General features: G+C 54.5%; 1 protein-coding gene across 14 annotated transcripts in view; it reads left to right on the top strand.

Moving 5' to 3' along the window:
- Positions 1-430: 430 nt before the first annotated feature.
- The window catches only part of FBF1 (Fas binding factor 1), a 22201-nt gene continuing 4633 nt past the window's right edge, over positions 431-17998 (top strand). For 7 of the 14 annotated variants that reach the window (XR_010408617.1, XR_010408616.1, XR_010408618.1 and 4 more), the window contains exons 1-23: positions 431-561; positions 1567-1651; positions 2208-2235; positions 3012-3053; positions 4964-5057; positions 6232-6292; positions 7056-7106; positions 8428-8569; positions 9013-9090; positions 9640-9759; positions 10076-10214; positions 10351-10484; positions 11082-11181; positions 12235-12711; positions 13811-13909; positions 14497-14585; positions 14756-14814; positions 15514-15669; positions 15788-15888; positions 16015-16221; positions 16936-17043; positions 17127-17266; positions 17351-17469. Coding sequence is in view for 11 of the 14 variants with exons in the window: in XM_064582996.1 (XP_064439066.1) it covers positions 1649-1651; positions 2208-2235; positions 3012-3053; positions 4964-5057; positions 6232-6292; positions 7056-7106; positions 8428-8569; positions 9013-9090; positions 9640-9759; positions 10076-10214; positions 10351-10484; positions 11082-11181; positions 12235-12711; positions 13811-13909; positions 14497-14585; positions 14756-14814; positions 15514-15669; positions 15788-15888; positions 16015-16221; positions 16936-17043; positions 17127-17266; positions 17351-17469 (2547 nt within the window). In the remaining 3 variants the exon portion in view is untranslated. The other 7 variants (XM_064582992.1, XM_064582991.1, XM_064582993.1 and 4 more) reach the window with 7 other exon arrangements.

Genomic DNA, 17998 nt, shown 5'->3' with positions numbered 1-17998 from the left:
ACTGAGCCACCCAGGTGTCCGCAGCTTTGATTTTCACAATTGAAACGGTCACAGCCATTTCCCTAAGGTTCGGGGTGTGGGACACATACATAATTGTTCATGGTTTCGCACATCAATTTTAAAATCTTAGTACATTTCTCGTGCCCCCCCACCCGGCCACAAGCCAGCCCCCAGAAGAAGTCCTGGAACCCAGGTGCCGGCAGTTCCCGGGGAGGGCGAGAGGAAGAAGCCGAGCTGCCTTGGAGCCCGCCCCCCTCCTTCCCAAGTGGCCTGGCGCCAGCTCCTAGCAACGCGCCGGGCCGCGAACAGAAGCTAACGGCCGCGGCGGGGCGCTCTGGGAAATGTAGTTTATCTCGGCGTCCCCTGTTCCCTTGACCCTGTCAATGACCGGACTGAGGACTACAACTCCCAGGGTGCCTCGCGCTTCGCCTTTCACTCGAACTCCGGCCGATTGAGAGATTGGCATCCGCGGGACTCCGGAGCGGGAGGCCGGAACGAGTTGGGGTCGAATGGGGACCGGACGAGCGGCTATGGCTAGCGGCTGCGCCTCCGCGGGGAATGGCGCGTAACCCGGGAGATTTCGGGGGCTGGGAGGAGAGTAGGCCGCGCTCGGGGTTGAGCTGGGATGGGCGCATGGAGGGGGTGACGCAGGGAGGGGCGCGGAGTCTGCGGATCTACGGGGTGACCCGGAAGGGCCCTTGCTAAGGATTTTAAATGCCTGGCACGGAGTTGGTTGAGCAGGTGCGATGACGCGATGGTACTCTGTGGCACTTTCGGCCTTTGCAAACTTCTCAGAGATTCCCCCGGTCTGGGAGGCTAGGACGGAATCCCTGGGAGATGGCAGAAGCTCTCCGGTGTGATGGGAGACAAAACGTGTTTGGACTTGCAGGTCGTGAAAATTGCCATTATAAAGAAAGAGAAACAAACATTCAGAGTGGCCCCTATAAGTAATCCCAGATGAATTTTGCATTCTGTTAACAGGACCTGCAACACCAGACAAATAGAGATGACCCTCTCTGACTCCTTTCTTCCAAGGCAGGGACTGTCTGCCTTGGTAATGCTCAGGAGGCGTAAGGAGAGAGTGACAATCTGAGTCAAACACTTCGCTGTTAATGGATTAAGTCGGATTTACAGTTACCGTGAAGGGAAAAATTTCCACCATCGGTGAAAATAGTTTCAAGGAGTAAAACCAGCGCAAACATCCACTCTTCGTGCTGAATGCACAAATGTAGTCATGGGTGTTGCCTGGGGATGCATATTGGCCATAGTACCAGACACCCACCTCCTTTCTGAGATGGGTACCTACCATCTCCTGCATCCGCTTTCAGGATAAGAGATGAGGACCACTGCACTTTGTGTGAGCAATCTCCAGGCCTCAGCTCATTAAGTCACCGAGGGCACTTTGCTTCTCATCTAAGTACCTCTCCCTATAGGGAATTTTTAATTTATGGAACTAGATTTTAACCTCTTGAATGGATAAAGTGAGAGAAGCCTTGATGGGCCTTGGACCCAAGCACTGTTAAAGCTACATCATTTTTAATCAACCACTTGAATTTTCTTCACTAGGGAGGATGAGCCTGATGTGGGCAGAATTCAAATGACCTGGACAGCGCTGTGAGCAAGCTAAAGCCCCTCACAGAGCCTTAAGATGGTAGGCAGAATGCAGACTCTCACCACTGCTTCCACCCCCAAGATCTTGACTGCCTGGAGAACTTTAGGGGCTGGGTGACAAGGACTAGGATATGGTCCCCAGAGAAGAATGATGGGAGGTAGAATTGATACCAAACTTATTAAAAGATGAGCAAGCCTTCTGAGCCTCTGAATGGCCAGCCGGAAGCATTTTTAAGTGTCCCTTGCTGGTGTTGAGAAGTCAGGGACACATGAGGGGAAAACCTTCCCAGTCGTGTTACATCCTGCCTGGGAGGGTTTGCAGGTGGCATCTGGAAATCAGGGAAAAGGAGACTTCTGCCCACCGGATGGCACTCACAGTGGTGTCCATTGCTGGTTAGTGGGGGCTGTTTCCGTGCTCTGAATGAGTCTATTCTCAGAAACTCTGGGAAAGCATAAAGAGCTCTGTCTCTAAATGCCATTGGTGCTCCTTTTCCTCTGGTGACTTGGCAGAAGGCACAACAATTTATTCTGTATTCTCAGTTTCAGCCATGTTCACTGTTTGATTTTGTTAATGTGGTTTGTTTTTCCAATGTTAGGCACCGAAAACCAAAAAGGGATTGAAAGGTAAGTGGAAAAATGGAATATCACCCTTAAGGCAAAAATAATTCCCCACCTTTCATCCAAAAATAACATAGACGTGTCTGTATCTAAATGTTCTTGATGTGAGTCTTGCTGGTTTCCCCCATAATTGCACAGGAAGCTTTGGTCTTCATAGGGGACTCCCTGTGCTGCCTGTTGGCCCTCAGAGTAATCCAGAAATAGACAGGGGTGGGGCTTGGGGAAAAAGTCCTTCTTGTCGGGATCTGTATTGAGAAGTATGTGGTTGGCGTTAAGGGCGGTAAAGGCACTTCAGCTGGGTGCAAAAACTAATTCAGTACTTGTACTTTGGGTTCCCCCCATGTGCCCCAGCTAGGGGAGGGGGAGGTCTCAGATGGAAGGGCACGAGGAAGCTGTTGGCATGAAAGAAGCTTGTGTGTGCCTAGAAATCTTGGACTCTTTTCCCAAAGAAGCACACGAGGCTTTATTCAGAGTCTGGAAAACTGGCTTGTTGGCCAGTGTGTCCTGTAGAATGCGGGCGCTCCTGAAAATCCTCACCATCATCCTTTGAGAAAGTTATTTTCAATTTCTACCCTGGGGTCCTTCAACAAGGCATTGCGATCTGTTGCCAGAGAGTTAGGAAACGTCTCGTGGCCATTGAAGAGAGAGCTGGGCCCGGTCCCAGTATCTGAGCACTCTAGTGGTGAGGAGTCTGGAATTGGGATGAGGTCTCAAGACATGAGGCTTGTTAATGACATTCTTTCCTTCTGAAGTCTTGACAGTTCCTTTTCTGTTTGTTCTAGGCTCCATTGATGATGTCCTTGGTGACCTCTTGGGGGATGAGAGTAAGTGCCCCTTCTGCAGAATCCCCTGATTTAGGCTTGTTCTTTTTTTTTTTTTTTTAAGATTTATTTATTTGAGAGAGTAGGTCAGGTAGCAGTGGGAGAGACAGAGAGAGAATCCCAAGCAGAACCCCATTGAGTGCAGAGCCTGATGCAGGGCTTGATCTTATGACCCCGAAATCATGACCTGAACGGAAATCAAGAGTCAGACTCTTCACCAACTGAGCCATCCAGGCCAATCCCCCTTTTTTTTTTTGATTGAAATCTTATTCACAGAAAATACACTCTTTTCAAGTTTATAATTCACTGGCTTTTAGTATGTTCACAGAGTTACATAATTATCACCACAATCTAATTCCAGAACCCTTCCATCACTTTATAAACAAACTCCATGCCCATTAGCAGTCCCTCCTATTCTCCCTTCCCCCCAGCCCTAGACAACCACTTATTCACTTTTTTCCCTGTGGGTTTGCCTGTTCTAGACATGTTGTATAAAATGTCGTCACATCATACTTGGCTTTTGCATCTGGCTTTTTTCACTCACCACGGTGTTCTCGAGGTTCACCCACACTGAGCCATTCCTGTCTTCATTCCTTCCTACCGCTGGACAGTATTCCAGTGTGTGGATGGACATGTTTTGCTGATCCACTCATCACAGGTGGTGGACACCTGGGTGGTTTCCACATTTGGCCCAGGCTGTTATGAATGATGCTCTTAGGAACATTCAGGTACACGTTTTTGTGTGGCCATGTTTTCAGTTCTTTTGGGGTGTATACCGAGGAATGGAATTACTTATATGGTAACCCTGTGTTTAACTTTTTGAGGCACCACCAGACTATTGTCCACAGCAGCACCATTTTGTATTCCTGCCAGCAGCGTTCGAGGGTTCTGGTTTCTCCACATCCCTGCGAACACTTGCTAATTTTCTGTCTTTTTGATTATGCCCATCTTGGCGCGTATAATACAGTTGCATCTCGTTGTGGGTTTTTTTAAATCTTTTAAAATTTAAATTCAACTAATTAACATATAGAGTATTATTCGTTTCAGAGGTAGAGTTCAGTGACTCATCAGTCTTACGTAACACCCAGTGCTCCTCCATCACATGCCCTCCTTAATGCCCGTCACCCTGTTACCCCATCCCCCACCCCCTGCCCTCTCATGGTGGCTTTAATGTGCATTTCCCTAGTGACTGTGGACATTGAACATCTTTTTCATGGGTTTATTGGCCATTTGTGTATCTTCTTTGGAGAAAGGTCTATTCAGATCCTTTTATTTATTTATTTATTTTTTAATTTTTATTTATTTATTTTTTTTTTTAAGATTTTATTTATTTGACAGTGAGAGATACAGCGAGAGAGGGAGCACAAGCAGGGGGAGTGGGAGAGGGAGAAGCAGGCTTCCCGCTGAGCAGGAAGCCCGATGCGGGGCTCGATCCCAGGACCCTGGGATCATGACCTGAGCCGAAGGCAGACGCTTAACGACTGAGCCACCCAGGCGCCCCCAGATCCTTTTTTTTAAATTGGGTTGTCTTTTTACTATTGAGTTGTAGGAGTTTCTTATATATTCTGGATATCGTGTGTGTCCCCCTCTGCTGTAATGAGGAGCGGGGCTTCTGGGGTGTGGGGAGCTCCCTGGGGGCAACCAGGCTGAGGCTCCCCCGACCTGGCACAGAAGAACCCATGGAGCCCAAGCCTTGTGTTCAGCTGAGAGCTCTGGGTGATGGAAGTGCATCATTCTTCCTACGCTTGATGGGGTGCGGTAGGGTTGGGCTCTTCATTGGGCCCCAGTTGGCATTTAGGGTGAACTTCCTGGGAGAAGGTTTTCCTGGAAGAGCTTGGTGGGGAACTTCCAGTCCTCTCCATCTGACTCCAGTTCACTAGCCAAATGGCATCATTTCTGTTCTCTTTTTCCAGTGACGCTACCTGAGGAGCCTGTTAAACTAGCTTCACGTGCCCGAGACGCCACAGGTGCTGCCCAGGTGCTCCCTTCTTCCCAGGCTCGAACGAAGTAAGAGCAGGACTGGCTTGGGTGACTGTCACCCCTTCAGTCCAAATGCTGTTGCCTCCTCACCGCCCCATTTTCCACCTGCTGTGTCCCCACTTCTGCTGTCAGTTACTCCTCCCTTCCCCCCGCTCCTGGCCCGTGAGGAACCTGAGGAGTGGAGAGCGAACTGACCAGGGTCAGAAGTCCTGGCTGCCAGTCCTGCATATGCTACTTACTGTGTGATCTTGGGTGACTCCTGAACCTCTCTGAGCCTCAGTGTGCTCATCCCCAGAATAAGAGAATTGGCCTAGGTCAGTGGCTGTCAGGTCGTTCTTCCAAAGTGTTCCTGACCATTGAGAGATAGGAGGGAGTTTTGTGAGCTCTCCGCCCTCCACCTTCATCCTAGCCAACGCAGTTCTGTTTTTCTCTCTCTCTCTCTTTTTTTAAAGATTTTATTTATTTGGGGCGCCTGGGTGGCTCAGTCGTTAAGCGTCTGCCTTCAGCTCAGGTCATGATCCCAGGGTTCTGGGATCAAGCCCCACATCGGGCTCCCTGCTCCGCGGGAAGCCTGCTTCTCCCTCTCCCACTCCCCCTGCTTGTGTTCCCTCTCTCGCTGTCTCTCTGTCAGATAAATAAATCTTAAAAAAAAAAAAAAAGATTTTATTTATTTATTTGTCAGAGAGAGAGCACAAGCAGGGGGAGTGGCAGGCAGAGGGAGAAGCAGGCTCCCCACTGAGCAAGGAGCCCGAGGCGGGACTCGATCCCAGGGTCCCCGGATCCTGACCTAGGCTGCAGGCAGACGCTTAACCGACTGAGCCACCCAAGAGTCTCTCTGTTGTTCTCTCTTATCTGTTGTTTTTAAAAGTTGTTTTTCCATTTTGTGGCTATTTTTCTTTTTTTGAAGTACAGTTGATATCCAGTGTTAAAATAGTCTCAAGCGTACTGCATGGCAATGGGACAGGTCGAGTTATGCTGTGCTTACCACAAGTGTTTAATAGATTGTTTTTAAAGGGCCTCTACTGCTTTAAAAAAATGGAAAATCTCTGCATTACGGGGACTGTGAAATTCCTTTAAGCAACTCTGTCCCATTCTCCTGGAGAAGTCTTCCAGGTTCACCGGGGCTCTGGGCCACCTTCCTTTCTCGGAATCAATTAGTGCCCTGGGGATGCAAGTGGGTGCTGATTGCGCCTCTTCGCAGGTCCCTCCTGGAAGACTATGCCTTCAGCACCACGGCAGGCATCCCGGGACCTGATGCTGAGGTGAGCCTGGTCCACCCTCTCTACTTATCCCCAGAAGCAGTGGAATGGAGGTGGTGGCTGGGAGGTTGCTCACACAAGGGTTCAGGAGTTTCTGCAAAGCCAGTGTGTTCTTTTTTTTTTTTTTTTTAAGATTTTATTTATTTATTTGACAGAGACACAGCGAGAGAAGGAACACAAGCAGGGGCAGAGGGAGAGGGAGAAGCAGGCCCCGCACCAAGCAGGCAGCCCGATGTGGGACTCGATCCCAGGACCCCGGGATCATGACCTGAGCCGAAGGCAGGCACTTAACGACTGAGCCACCCAGGCGCCCCTAGCCATTGTTCTTAAAATAATACCCAAGGGCTACCAAATGGACCCAAAAGTGAACTCAACAAGCTTTTCCTTCCTGCTAGTGAGATGAGCTAGAAAGTAGAGCTCCCAGCAGGTGTTGGAGTCTTGGATGTTGCCCCTTGTAACTTTCCAGTAAGAAGCTTCCCGGCTGTCCGGTTACATAGTTGGGAAATGGCATAGTGATGGCCTGTCGTGGAAGGGTTCTTTCCACTGAGCGGGGACAGAAAGTGGCAGCGCTTTCTAGATCTCCACACCTGGGGAGGTTTGACTTCTGAGGACACTTCAGTCTCAGGGGAGGGCAGGACTTCCTGCTGGTGCCCTATTGGCCGGGCTCTGCCCCTGCTGGGCCGTCTGCCCTCACAGAAGCAAGGTAACGAGCCAGAGCTTTATTGGGCCTCAGCTAACATGTGTCCTTGCCCTCCTGTGGACTTAGGTGTCCGACGTCTCAGATGCAGACCCACAGATTTTGCTCCAGGCAATGAAGGTACCTACTGGCTTGCATGGTTCTGGGAGCAGGGGTAGGCATAGGAATGTTCTGTGCCAAGTCTTCCTTCTCCCTCCCATTTTTCTCTTTACAATTTGTGTTCCTGAGCTCTTCCTAGTCAAGAGAGGAGCTCATCCATGAGCTGCTGCCCTTTGTGTCCTCTGGATAGAAATCCAGTCTCCTGGTGTCTAGAGATTCATCCACCGGGAGACACAGTCATGCACCAAGCCCCTAGTGCGGTGGGGCTGGCTCCCACCCAAAGACACCACCCCCATTGAGGGGAAAGAAGGAGAGACTCTCCTCTAAGGCTGCTTCTTAACTGTTCTCTGTGTTTCTCTCTACATCCCCTGCCAAGGCCCCTTCAGCCCAGCTGTGCTCTCATTGAATCAAGCCCCAAGCTAAGCTTAGCAATGGAATTTTAAGACATAAATTCTGTACAGTTTACAAGATAATCCCCCGGGGCTTAGGTGGCCTGGCCTTAGGTCACCTTGGCTTCCCCGCCCTTCTGTCCGGCAGCACCCTCCTGCCTGATGTCCTGCCTCTTGTCCTCCTTGTTAACCCATGGTCCCAGGCCAAGGCCAAGCGCTTGCTTTCAGCCTTGCGGGGGAAGGGAGGGCTAAAGAATTGGAGTCTGTTCCCTTCTTGGCTCCATATTCAGCCTCTTAACCTCATCTTGAAATCACTCTTCCCCAGGGCCCACCCCTGGCACCCCTGGCTACAGCCCTCTAGTCCTCTGACTCAGCAGCTGGTGGTGACATCGAGTCTCACTCCAGAATCCCCAGCTTGCTCTGCGTCCCCGTGGTCCAGTTTTCTTTCCCAACTCCTCTATTTCCTGCATAGTCTCCCCTTTTCCCTGTGTTCCTCACACCTCTGCCCCTGGGGTGCCAAGCGTCCTCCCAGATACAAGTCCTCATCCCCTTACGAGTGTTAGCATTTGGTGAGTCTGTACGGGGGGCGGGGGTGGTGGGAGGCCCTGACTGCCTTCCTCTGCTGGCTGGGTGCCTGGCCCCTTCTCACAGCCCGGCGGCAGTCCCTCTGGGAGTCTTCAATCCCGGGGTCCTGCTGTTTTGTTCCCACCGTAAAGAGAGCCTCACCATTTACTAAGCCTGTGGCAAACAGGTGCTAGTAGGTGGTATGGAGGTGCCGCCCTAGACCTGGCCTCTCGCCTGTTCTGTAAGCCGAGGTCAGTTCCCCAAACTAGGCCCCCACTTGTCCCCATGGAATATGGAGGCCATATCACCAGGCTTCTCGGAGCACAGGGGCGTTCAGCACCCCTAGCTGAGCACCAGTGAGCATTCCTCCCTCCCTCCCGCTTTTCCAGGATCTGGACGACATGGATGCTGATCTCTTAGGTCTGAAGAGGTCTAATCTGACCTCTAGCAAAAGAGCTGCCAAGGGTCCTGGGGAAGAAGAGCTGCCTAGTCATCCCAAACCTGCCAGCATATTGACAGCCGGTGAGAAAGGTGAGTAGAAAGAGTTTCTTGAATCTAGGGACACTGTAGGGAAGGGAAGATACTCGGAAGGCAGCTCTCATTCCTGTGGGTTTTCTCTGTTTGTGGTTGGGGAGGGGACAGTTTCCTCCCTCCCTAGTGTGGTTCCAGGCCCTCTAAGTTCAACATGGCAGCTCCCAGAGAAACCGTTTGAGTTAAATTGGGGAATTTGGTGGGAGCCTGTGTACCTCCCAAGTCCATGACTGTTTGGAGTGACATGTGACCACGTTTCCCTGGCAGAAGCGTCTGTGAGAACCGGGGAGGTGTCAACCCATCCCACCGCTGTCTCCAGGCCATGAGCCCTCAGCCTCCCCCGGAGAAGGGCACGCCAGCCCAGGGTCCCCATTATGGTGTGGCAGGAACTTGGCTGGGAGCGGCCAAGGCCTATGACCTTGCCTTCTGTTTGCTTCTTACAGGGGACACCGTTCCTGCCAAGAAGCCCCCTCCCTCTCCCAGCAGCCTTGGGCATCAATACAGAAAGTTTTCCTTCGAAGGTACCACAGGCCCCACAGTCACGCTTCTGAGAGTGGTGGAGCCTGGCTGATGCTCACGTGCTTGCCCGGGGTCAGGTCGCTGCGTGTGTCCAGAGGGGGAGCAGACTCCTGGGGCCACCGGTTCAGCTCCTCAGGAATTCAGGGAGGGACTGATGGTATTGTGTGTGGGAGGAGATTTGGATCACTTCTTTGCAAGACTTTGAAGCAAGCCAGACATCAACCTGAAGTGAAGGTTTTATAAAGCATAAGAATTCCCCTTCCTTTTCCAAATGCACAAATGTTTTACTTCACTTCTGCTGCCTGGGGGATGCTTCCAGAAGGCTGCGCAGGCAGCAGAGCCCTGGGGGTGCACAGACAGGCCCAGGGCGGCCCCCCGGTTCCCTGTCTCCTTGCCAAGGCTGATGTGTGTCCTGGGTGTTGAGTGGCCTATTCATGTATTAGAGCAGCTAGAAATCGCCCGTCGAGTGATGGCTCCCTCACCGTAGTGCAGGGCTGGTTTTCCTGAACAAACGGTGCAGTCTGACCTGTGCTTTCCCTTCTGGCCGTGAGATTTGGAAGACCCATTGGCGGGACTTCTCTCCGACGATGAGGAAGGAATCACCAAGAAGCCCCCTGGGACCGAGAGTAAAATGGCTTCCGAAAAGAGCCCAGCCCCAGTCAGAAATCAAGGTAGGGAGGGTGGGCTTGTTGCTTGTCCGGGGCAGATGCAGGTTGCACAACCAGAGACTCCGCCGGGCCGGGACCACATGGCTAAGGTCCTGGACCAAGAGCTTATTGGTGTCTCTGAATAGGGAGGTGGGATGCGTGAGCTGGGGCGGGGCGGGGGAGTCAGTCCTATGCGCAGACCAGACTTGTGCGCTGCCTGCAGCCACACCCAGAGATCCGGGTCACGGAGAAGCACCCCCTTTGACCCCTTCAGACACCACAGTTGAGGGCACGGTGGGCCGTGGGCACTGTGTCCTGTGCCCTGTGTTCTGTCCTCTAGGTCCAGCTATTCCACTAACTCCTGGGGACACCCCGGTCCGAAAGAAAGAAGAAGTGCTATTTGATGAGGAGGACGATGTCGTGGCCACCCTGGGGTTTGCAGACAGCCCCACAGCAGAAAGGAGGCAGACGGGCGACCAGTAAGGGTCCTTAGGAGCGGAGAAACCCTACCCACACAGCTACCTCTGGCGCCGGGAAAAGCTAGAGGGTGGGCACATGCAGGCCCCCAGGCGCCCCCCCACGTTCACAGGCACCTGTGTGTGTTCCATCCCGCAGGGAAGGGCCCCGTCCTGCTCGCTCCAGGCTGGATGAGCTGCTGGGTCGGGGCACTGCCACCAAGCTCCTGGCCCGCCCGGGCACTGGGGAGCACAGGGAATTCAAGCTGGACAAGAAGTACCAGAGGCCCCAGGGTGAGGAAGCTTGCAGGGCAGGGGAGGCGAGGTGGAGGGCTCCCAGACCACGCTGTTACCACAACCCACAATGAGAAATAAGCCTACATCACAAACACACATTATCATAACTGAGACAAAAGCATCGCGGAATGATAATTACCACATTCAGTATTCTGTTGTCTTTTTATTTATACATTATCTGATTTACAAATACATTGGTTGTGACTCGTGAAATTGGTTTCTTGACCTGCTGATAGGTAGCAGCTCACAGTTTGCAAAAGCTCACTCTAGACCAATGTTTCTCAAAGTGTCGGCCCATGGGCCAGCTGTTGAGAATCACTCATGGCACGCGCAGCTCAGCGGGCCTCATCTAAAGGACGTCTGGGGCAGGACCCTGCCAGTGCCTTTTTCACAGCTCCCAGGTGATGCCTGGCGTGTGGGATCCTGAGACCTCGAGCTCACACCCAGTACCGCACCCCTGCCAACCCCACGGCAGCTTCACCTCTACTTACTTGCTGACACGTCAGGCTACCAGTTCAGTTTTTTTAAACAGAGTTCTGCAGCCACAAAATGTCTAATTCCCTTGCTAGAGATCACAGGCTTCTTCATTTACAGACAAGGAAGATTCCTGGGGTGATGAGGACTTCACCTTTGGGGCCTATCAGCCCACCATGGGCTCTTGTGAGGGCCGCCAATCCCACCGGCAGTCGGTCAGGTAAGCAGGGCCTGCAGAGAGCATGGCCTTGGGGCAGGTGCCCACCAGGAAGGAGGAGGTGCCCCATGCTCCCCCATCCCGCTGACAGTCTTGTTGGGGAAGCATGGCGTACAAGGCCCAGGGGTGGCTGTCTGCAGGTGCTGAAGGAAGAGGGGGGTTGCCCAGTCCTGCGCATCCAGGCCCATTTCCTTCCAGCCTCCTTGGAAGGAGGAGGAGGAGGTGGTCCCAACACCGCCCGGGACCCATAAAGCCATAAACAGCTGAGGGATGTTCAGTCCCAGGGCAGTGAGACCGTGACCCTTCAGTGGCTTCTCATGCCCTGCTCCCCAGGAGCGGCCCTGGGGTCCACCGTGACGCTGCCGTGGACTCATCCCTGTGTGTGGCGAAACATTAAGTTAGTGGGTAGAATTTTCTGAATTTGGGGTTTTCCTCCCAGTATACATTTTCAATTTTATGTTTGGAAATAATTTCAAACTGACATAAAAGTTGTAAGGATGGTACAAAGAGCTCCCTCCTGCACTTCGCCCAGAATCCACAGTTGTTGATACTATGCCACGTTGGCTTTGTCAGCCTGTTTCTATCTAAATAACCTGCACACGCATTGACATTTCTCCCAGTCCCAGTACGTTCTTAGACCTCAGAACATTCTGCCAGGGGCCAGTAATGCTTCTAGGCAGTGGCCAGATAAACGAACAGGTGACATTATTGATAGAAAACCTAAAACCACTTGATCCAACTGATCTTTCTCTGGACGTGCGTGCCCGTGGTTGTCGTTTGGTGCTGTTTGCTATGCATGGAATTGTCCCCTGTTCAAGATGTCTGTGTTCGGTGGTGTTCTCCCAGCGGTGCTCAGCCGGCCGCTGCTCTGCCGCCCGAGCTGGGTGGGCACTGTGCTCACTGGGTGTCGGGCTGGCTGTGCGGAGCTCCGGGCGCCTCTCACTCCTTAGCGTGGGCCTCAGAGTCACCCCCGAGCAGCAGAGGGGAAGGCTGGCTGGGGGGCTCTTAGGATGGACTCCTTGCCCTGCCTTAGACCCCCTCCTCTCTGTCTTGAAGTAGGTTCTTAACAGAAGGTAGCACAGACACCAAGGGAGAACCAGGCTCCAAACAGAGCACCCCAGCGGCCTCCAGCCCCACTCACCCCAGGAAGGGAGGAGCTGACTGGTTGGGCCTCAAGGACGACGACCTGCTCCCTCCCTCTCCCACCAGAGAGGCTCAGAGGGGAGGCTCAGCACTCTCCACTCCTTCCGTGCTCCCTCCCAGGAGCCAGCACTCTGACTCAGGCCGGTGCTCTGCCCCAGCTGGACTGCCTTCCTCCTCTTTGGGGCCAAAGCCACCAACGGAGAGTGCAGGTTTCCCTGCCAAAGCCAGCCAGCCTTCCCAGCTGGGAGTGTCTAAGGACAAAGAGGAAGAGGATTGGCTGAGCCATGCCTTATCTCGGAAGAAGTCCCAAGGTCTGGCCAGAGAGGAGCACACAGAGGCCTCTAAGGGCCAGAACCGGGTGGGGGCAGGAGGCAGTCCCCCTTCCAGCAGGTATGGGCTTGGGCTGCTATCTAAGGGAGGGAGGGCCGGGCAGGGTTGTGGGGGGCCAACCTTGCCCATCCTGGTTCCTCAGTCAGGAGTGCCGGCCTGCACCACCTCTTAGCTGTGCCTCTCTACCTCTCTGGACACTACAGAGAGAAGGTCTGGCTCCCCATCCTTGCCCAGGTGCAGACATGAGGGGATCGGGAGGCTGTTGACACACCCTGACTGTCATGTGGACAAGGGCTGATTTGATCAGGCAGGGACAGAGGGTACCCTCATGTGACAAAGGCATAGTCATCCCGGTGCCTCTGAGCAAGGGCCCTGCCCGTAGTGCCCTTGAGGTCCAAAAGACCCAGTGTCCAAATTATTGGTGCCTCTGCTGGCCTGCGCTAAAGGACATGACATATGCCCATGCTTTGGGGGAGTGTCAGAGAAGACAGTGACTAAGGGGCAACTCCTAGGGAAAGTCACCGCGTGGCATTCCTGTGGGGCAGGACAGCGAGGGACCTCTGAGGGCAAGACTGGGATCGTCCAGAGGAAGTGGCAAGATGCCGTGTGGCCAGAGGGAGGAAGAAGTGAAGTAGGCAATTGTGCAACAGGCCAGGGACATAACCCAGCCCCAGGGTTGGTGTGAACGAGGAGGGTAGCTTTGACCTACCTCTGAAACCAAGGAGAAAGCTTCCCTTTGGCCCTGAGAGCCAGCCAAGGTGGGTGGGAACCACAGACAGGAGAAGAGAGGAGCCCAAAGGGAGCTGGACCTGGCCAGAGAGTGAGCAGAGCCCCAGTCTAACTCAGCAAAGCTATGTGGGCCAGAACAAGGCCTTGAACTTGAACTTAACTCTGGTGTCTATAACGTGTGGATTGTTTTTCCTTGGACTGTCAGCAGATGGTCGGTCCCCGTCCACTGTGCCCTAGTGGGCCCTGGGGCCAAGAAGGGGTACTGGAAGGCTAAGGGCTCAGACTTGGGAGGAGAATTCCCAAGATGGGACGATGGGAACAGGAGGGGTGCTGAGGGGACGATTGGCCAACAGCTTCATGCTCAGGCCTTGTCCATATCCAGCCTAACTGGAACCTTCTGCCACCTTTGCTGTAACACTTACTTCCTCAGCCAACCTGTTCCCAGCACTCAAGGGTTCAAGCAAGCAGCCGCTGGAGGGCCCTCAGGAACAGCGACACAGAAGCCACCGACCAGACCTGCCACCTCGGGGTATGTCCACAGGGGGCTGAGGGGGGTGAGAGGCTGGGTTGGGCCTGCGTGGGCCTCCTTCCTTAGAGATGATGGGCAGCCAAGCGGGGCTCTGACTTGGTCGGTTTGGCATGCGGTATGTGCTACCTTGTATCGGGCCCACCGACTAAGGGGACCTGAAGCCGGGCCTGGTCTCCTTTACCCAACCAAGACCTCACTCTTTTTTTTTTTTTTTTTTTTTTTTAAGATTTTATTTATTTATTTGAGAGAGAGAGAATGAGAGAGAGCAAGCACATGAGAGGGGGAAGGGTCAGAGGGAGAAGCAGACTCCCTGCCGAGCAGGGAGCCCGATGCGGGACTCGATCCTGGGACTCCAGGATCATGACCTGAGCCGAAGGCAGTCGCTTAACCAACTGAGCCACCCAGGTGCCCCAAGACCTCACTCTTAGTAAACTGCCAGCTACCAGGCCTTTCCAGTCAACTCTCTGAACCTTTTTTCCTTCACTGCCCACGCCAACCCTCTTCTGGTCTCCCTGTGTTCTTCTACACAGTAGGCTGTTCACTTTGCCACCACTGACCCCCCCCCCCAACAATCTCTATGTCCTTAGGTCCCCTGTGACTTGGAACCAGGCTGCCTTGACCCTCCCTGCAGGTGACCCAAAGAGGGGAACAGCCCTTGGAGACCTCTCCAGCATTGGTTTGTTTTCTGCTTTGTTTGGTGCTTTACCTATGGGTGTGGAAGAGGCACTTTGAGCTTCCTTTGGGGTCCGGGAAGACAAGTAGAGCTGGACTCCCAAACACACACGGACACACGAGACCTCAGGCCTTTGCGGGCCTCTTGCTCATTTCTCTGCTGTTGATTTTCAGAGCCCGCAGCTTGTGTCCCGAGCTCCCAGGAACCCCCAGGGCCTTCTGTGCCTGCCCAGGTAGGCAGGGCGGACAGACGACAGCCTGCGGGGAATCGTGTGTGGGGAGATCTGACGGCACTCCCCCCAGCGCTTCCCTCAGCCTCTAGCCTCGCCAGTCGCAGGCAGAGTTAGTTGGCTGCTACTTTGCCGACTCCAGGAGGAAGGTAGAGGTGGCATCCGTGGGGGGGCAGCCAGGAACACTCCAGTCAGGAAGCAGGGCTGCACGTGTCCCGTTGTTCCATCTAGAAAGCCGCCTCCATAGCTGCCATGCTCCCGCTGCCGCTGCCCCTGTTTCCCAGGTGTGGGAGGCAGTCACCTCTGAGCCCGGCAGTGAGGAGACCCCAGAGACCTATCCGCAGGAACCCAGAAGCACCTTTGGAGATGGTGGGTGGTGGGCAACCTGCAGGAAGTAGAGAGGCGCTCGACATCTGGACTCGGGGTCGGGCAAAGGAAGCTTTTGTCACAGCTGAGACACTGCTAGGGCTCAGCTGCTTGTCTAGGAATCTGGAACACCTGCTGGGGAGGATGTCATGCTGAGGGAGGCGGGGAGGGACAATGACCGCACCACTCTAAGGCCTCGGCCTTGGCCTCCGGGTGCCATGTCTCTGTCCCCATCTGCGGCCACAGATGAGGCGCAGGGCCTGGGAGGGCCAGAGGTAGCTGAGCTCAGCTGAATCCCTGTCCCCTACCTGGACCATCTCCCACCGTCTCCTACAGTCCCTGCTCCTCAAGTCCCTGGCGCAGAGCCTGCTGCCGGGCACAGAATACCAGAGGCAGCTTCTGGCCGCCCAAGTGCATCTGCAGAGCGGCACGGCCGAGCTCCAGGCCGACCTTCTGCAGAGCCAGGCCCGGCTGGCAGAGCTGGAGGCCCAGGTGAAGGACAGAGGGGCCCTGGGCTGGGGGGGCGAGGCTGTGACAAGAGGGTCTCCCTCTGAGGGCTGGAACCAGTCGGCCCCGGGAGCCCACCTCCCCACCCTCCCGCCATCTCCAGGTGCGGAAGCTGGAGCTGGAGCGGACCCAGCACCAGCTCTTGCTAGAGAGCTTGGAGCAGCGGCACCAGGCCGACCTGGAGCTCATCGAGAGCGCCCACAGGTACCCAAGCTCCTCCCGCCCGGGCTTCCCAAGCCTCAGGGCTGGCCCTAGCCGATGTGCTCGGAGGGGCTCTTTGGGTATCTGCCCTCACCCTCTGAGCACCACGGCTTGGTGTTTTGTTGGCAGAAGCCGTGTCAAGGTGCTAGAAACATCGTACCAGCAACGGGAGGAGCGGCTGCGGAGGGAGCACGAGGAGCTGTCGGCCCGGTATCTGTCGTACTGCCGAGAAGCCGAGCAGGCCCGCGCCGAGCTCACAGCCCAGCACCAGCAGCGCTTGGCGGCTGCCATGCAAGAGAAGGACCATGAGATGGAGCGGCTCCGGGAACTGCAGCGGTGAGGGCGAGGCCTGGGGGACAGGCAGGGCCTGGCCATCTTCGAGGATGGCCAGAGGAAGTCCATTCCCTGGAGTCGCCAAGCCATGGCTCAGCAGCTGAGGCTTGACCCCTTCCCTTCCATGTGAGGACCAAGGCCAGGCACACTGACCCATTACCGCCTTTGAGTGGAGGCCCCAGCACTCCCCCAGCAGTGGGGTAGAGGTCCCTGCAGGACCTAAGGGGTCCTGGCAGTGGCAGGCAACCCAAGCACCTAGCTCAGCATAGGTCAGGCCCCTCGCCTGCTGGCGCTCTTGAGTCTGGTGACTAGATGGACCCTGGATGAGGTTTACACTCTTGTGCCCGGTGTGTCCATCCGGTTGCCTTTCTAGATGAGAACAAAACTAAGAAAAGCTACATAAAGGAGCCGGTCGATGTGGGCAGAGCAGGCATTTCAACACTTCTCAGATTGGCCAGACAAGAAAAGGCTACCCACACACCTATCTTTTCTCCTGTGTGTGTCCTTTGCTAAGTAATGGAAGGAGTCTCCCTGTTAGAGTCGTTGTGGCATCGAGGCCCGAAGACACATAAGGATGAGGAGCCAAGGTAGCGGAGGCAGTGCCTGGAGGAGAAGAGGAAGACGAGGACAAAGAGGAAAGATGCAGGGGAGCTGAATGGCAAGCCCTCTGGTGCAGCTTGGCATGCATGCTCACTGCGCTGCCCTCGCTCCCCTCAGGGCCTCCATCCTGGAGATGCGCCAGGACCACGAGGAGCAGCTGCAGCGGGTGAAGCTGCTGAAGGACCGAGAGATCGACGCGGTCACCAGCGCCACCTCCCACACACGGTATGGGCGCCATCTGGGCCCTGCCTGCCCGAGGGGCAGGGCTGGGGCCCGGGGCCAGGCTGACCCAGTCCCCCCGGCCCCAGGTCCCTGAATAGCATCATCGAGCAGATGGAGAAGTTCTCCAGCAGCCTGCATGAGCTGTCCTCCCGCGTGGAGGCCTCGCACCTCACCACCGCCCAGGAGCGGGAGCTGGGGCTCCGGCAGCGCGACCAGCAGCTCAGAGGTACCGGGTGGGCCGTGGGTACCCCCCTGCACCCCGATCCCGCTGGGACAGAGGGCGGGTACTGAGCACCCCGTGGCCCGCCAGTGCTGCAGGAGAGGCTGGGCCAGCAGCAGCGGGACATGGAAGAGGAGAGAAGCCGGCTCCAGGAGGTCATCGGGAAGATGGAGGCACGCCTGAACGAGCAGAGCCGGCTGCTGGAGCAGGTGGGCCGCCCTCCCGCCGGCAGGGCCTGTCTCCCCAGCACCCCAGGGATGCAGCCAGTGCTCCCCTTTCTGCCCTTCCTGCCCACCTTGCTCAGATCTGTCACGTTCATCCGTCTACTGAAGCCTGTGCCTCCTGAGCTCTAAGAGATGCATTTTTGAACCCCTTCGTATCTTTTGTATTGAAGAACAAGCTTGATTCTCTAAAAAATGATACCTTTCCTTTCCTTTGTGCTAGTTTATAACATGATACGTTATACTGAAAAAATCAAAATACAGTACAGTTTCTTCTGTACAGTTAGCAGTACAGAAGAAAATTAGAATTACCCACTGGCCAGAGGTAGCCACTGAGGATGTTCTGTATCTTCCGTAGACTTATCAACATTAGATGTAGGTGTGTTTGTATCATGAACCATATGTATTCAGGTCTTCTTGTAAATTTCTTTTTTTTTTTTTTTATTTATTTGAGAGAGAGAGAGAGTGAGAGAGAGAGCGCAAGAGGGGGTAGGGTCAGAGGGAGAAGCAGACTCCC

This window comes from Mirounga angustirostris, unplaced genomic scaffold (assembly GCF_029215605.1).
Source record: "Mirounga angustirostris isolate CCGP_5_RB_7025 unplaced genomic scaffold, mMirAng1.0.hap1 SCAF_17, whole genome shotgun sequence".
NCBI lineage: Eukaryota > Metazoa > Chordata > Mammalia > Carnivora > Phocidae > Mirounga > Mirounga angustirostris.
Note: the sequence above shows the minus strand (reverse complement) of the source record. Positions and strands in the feature narration are given on the sequence as shown.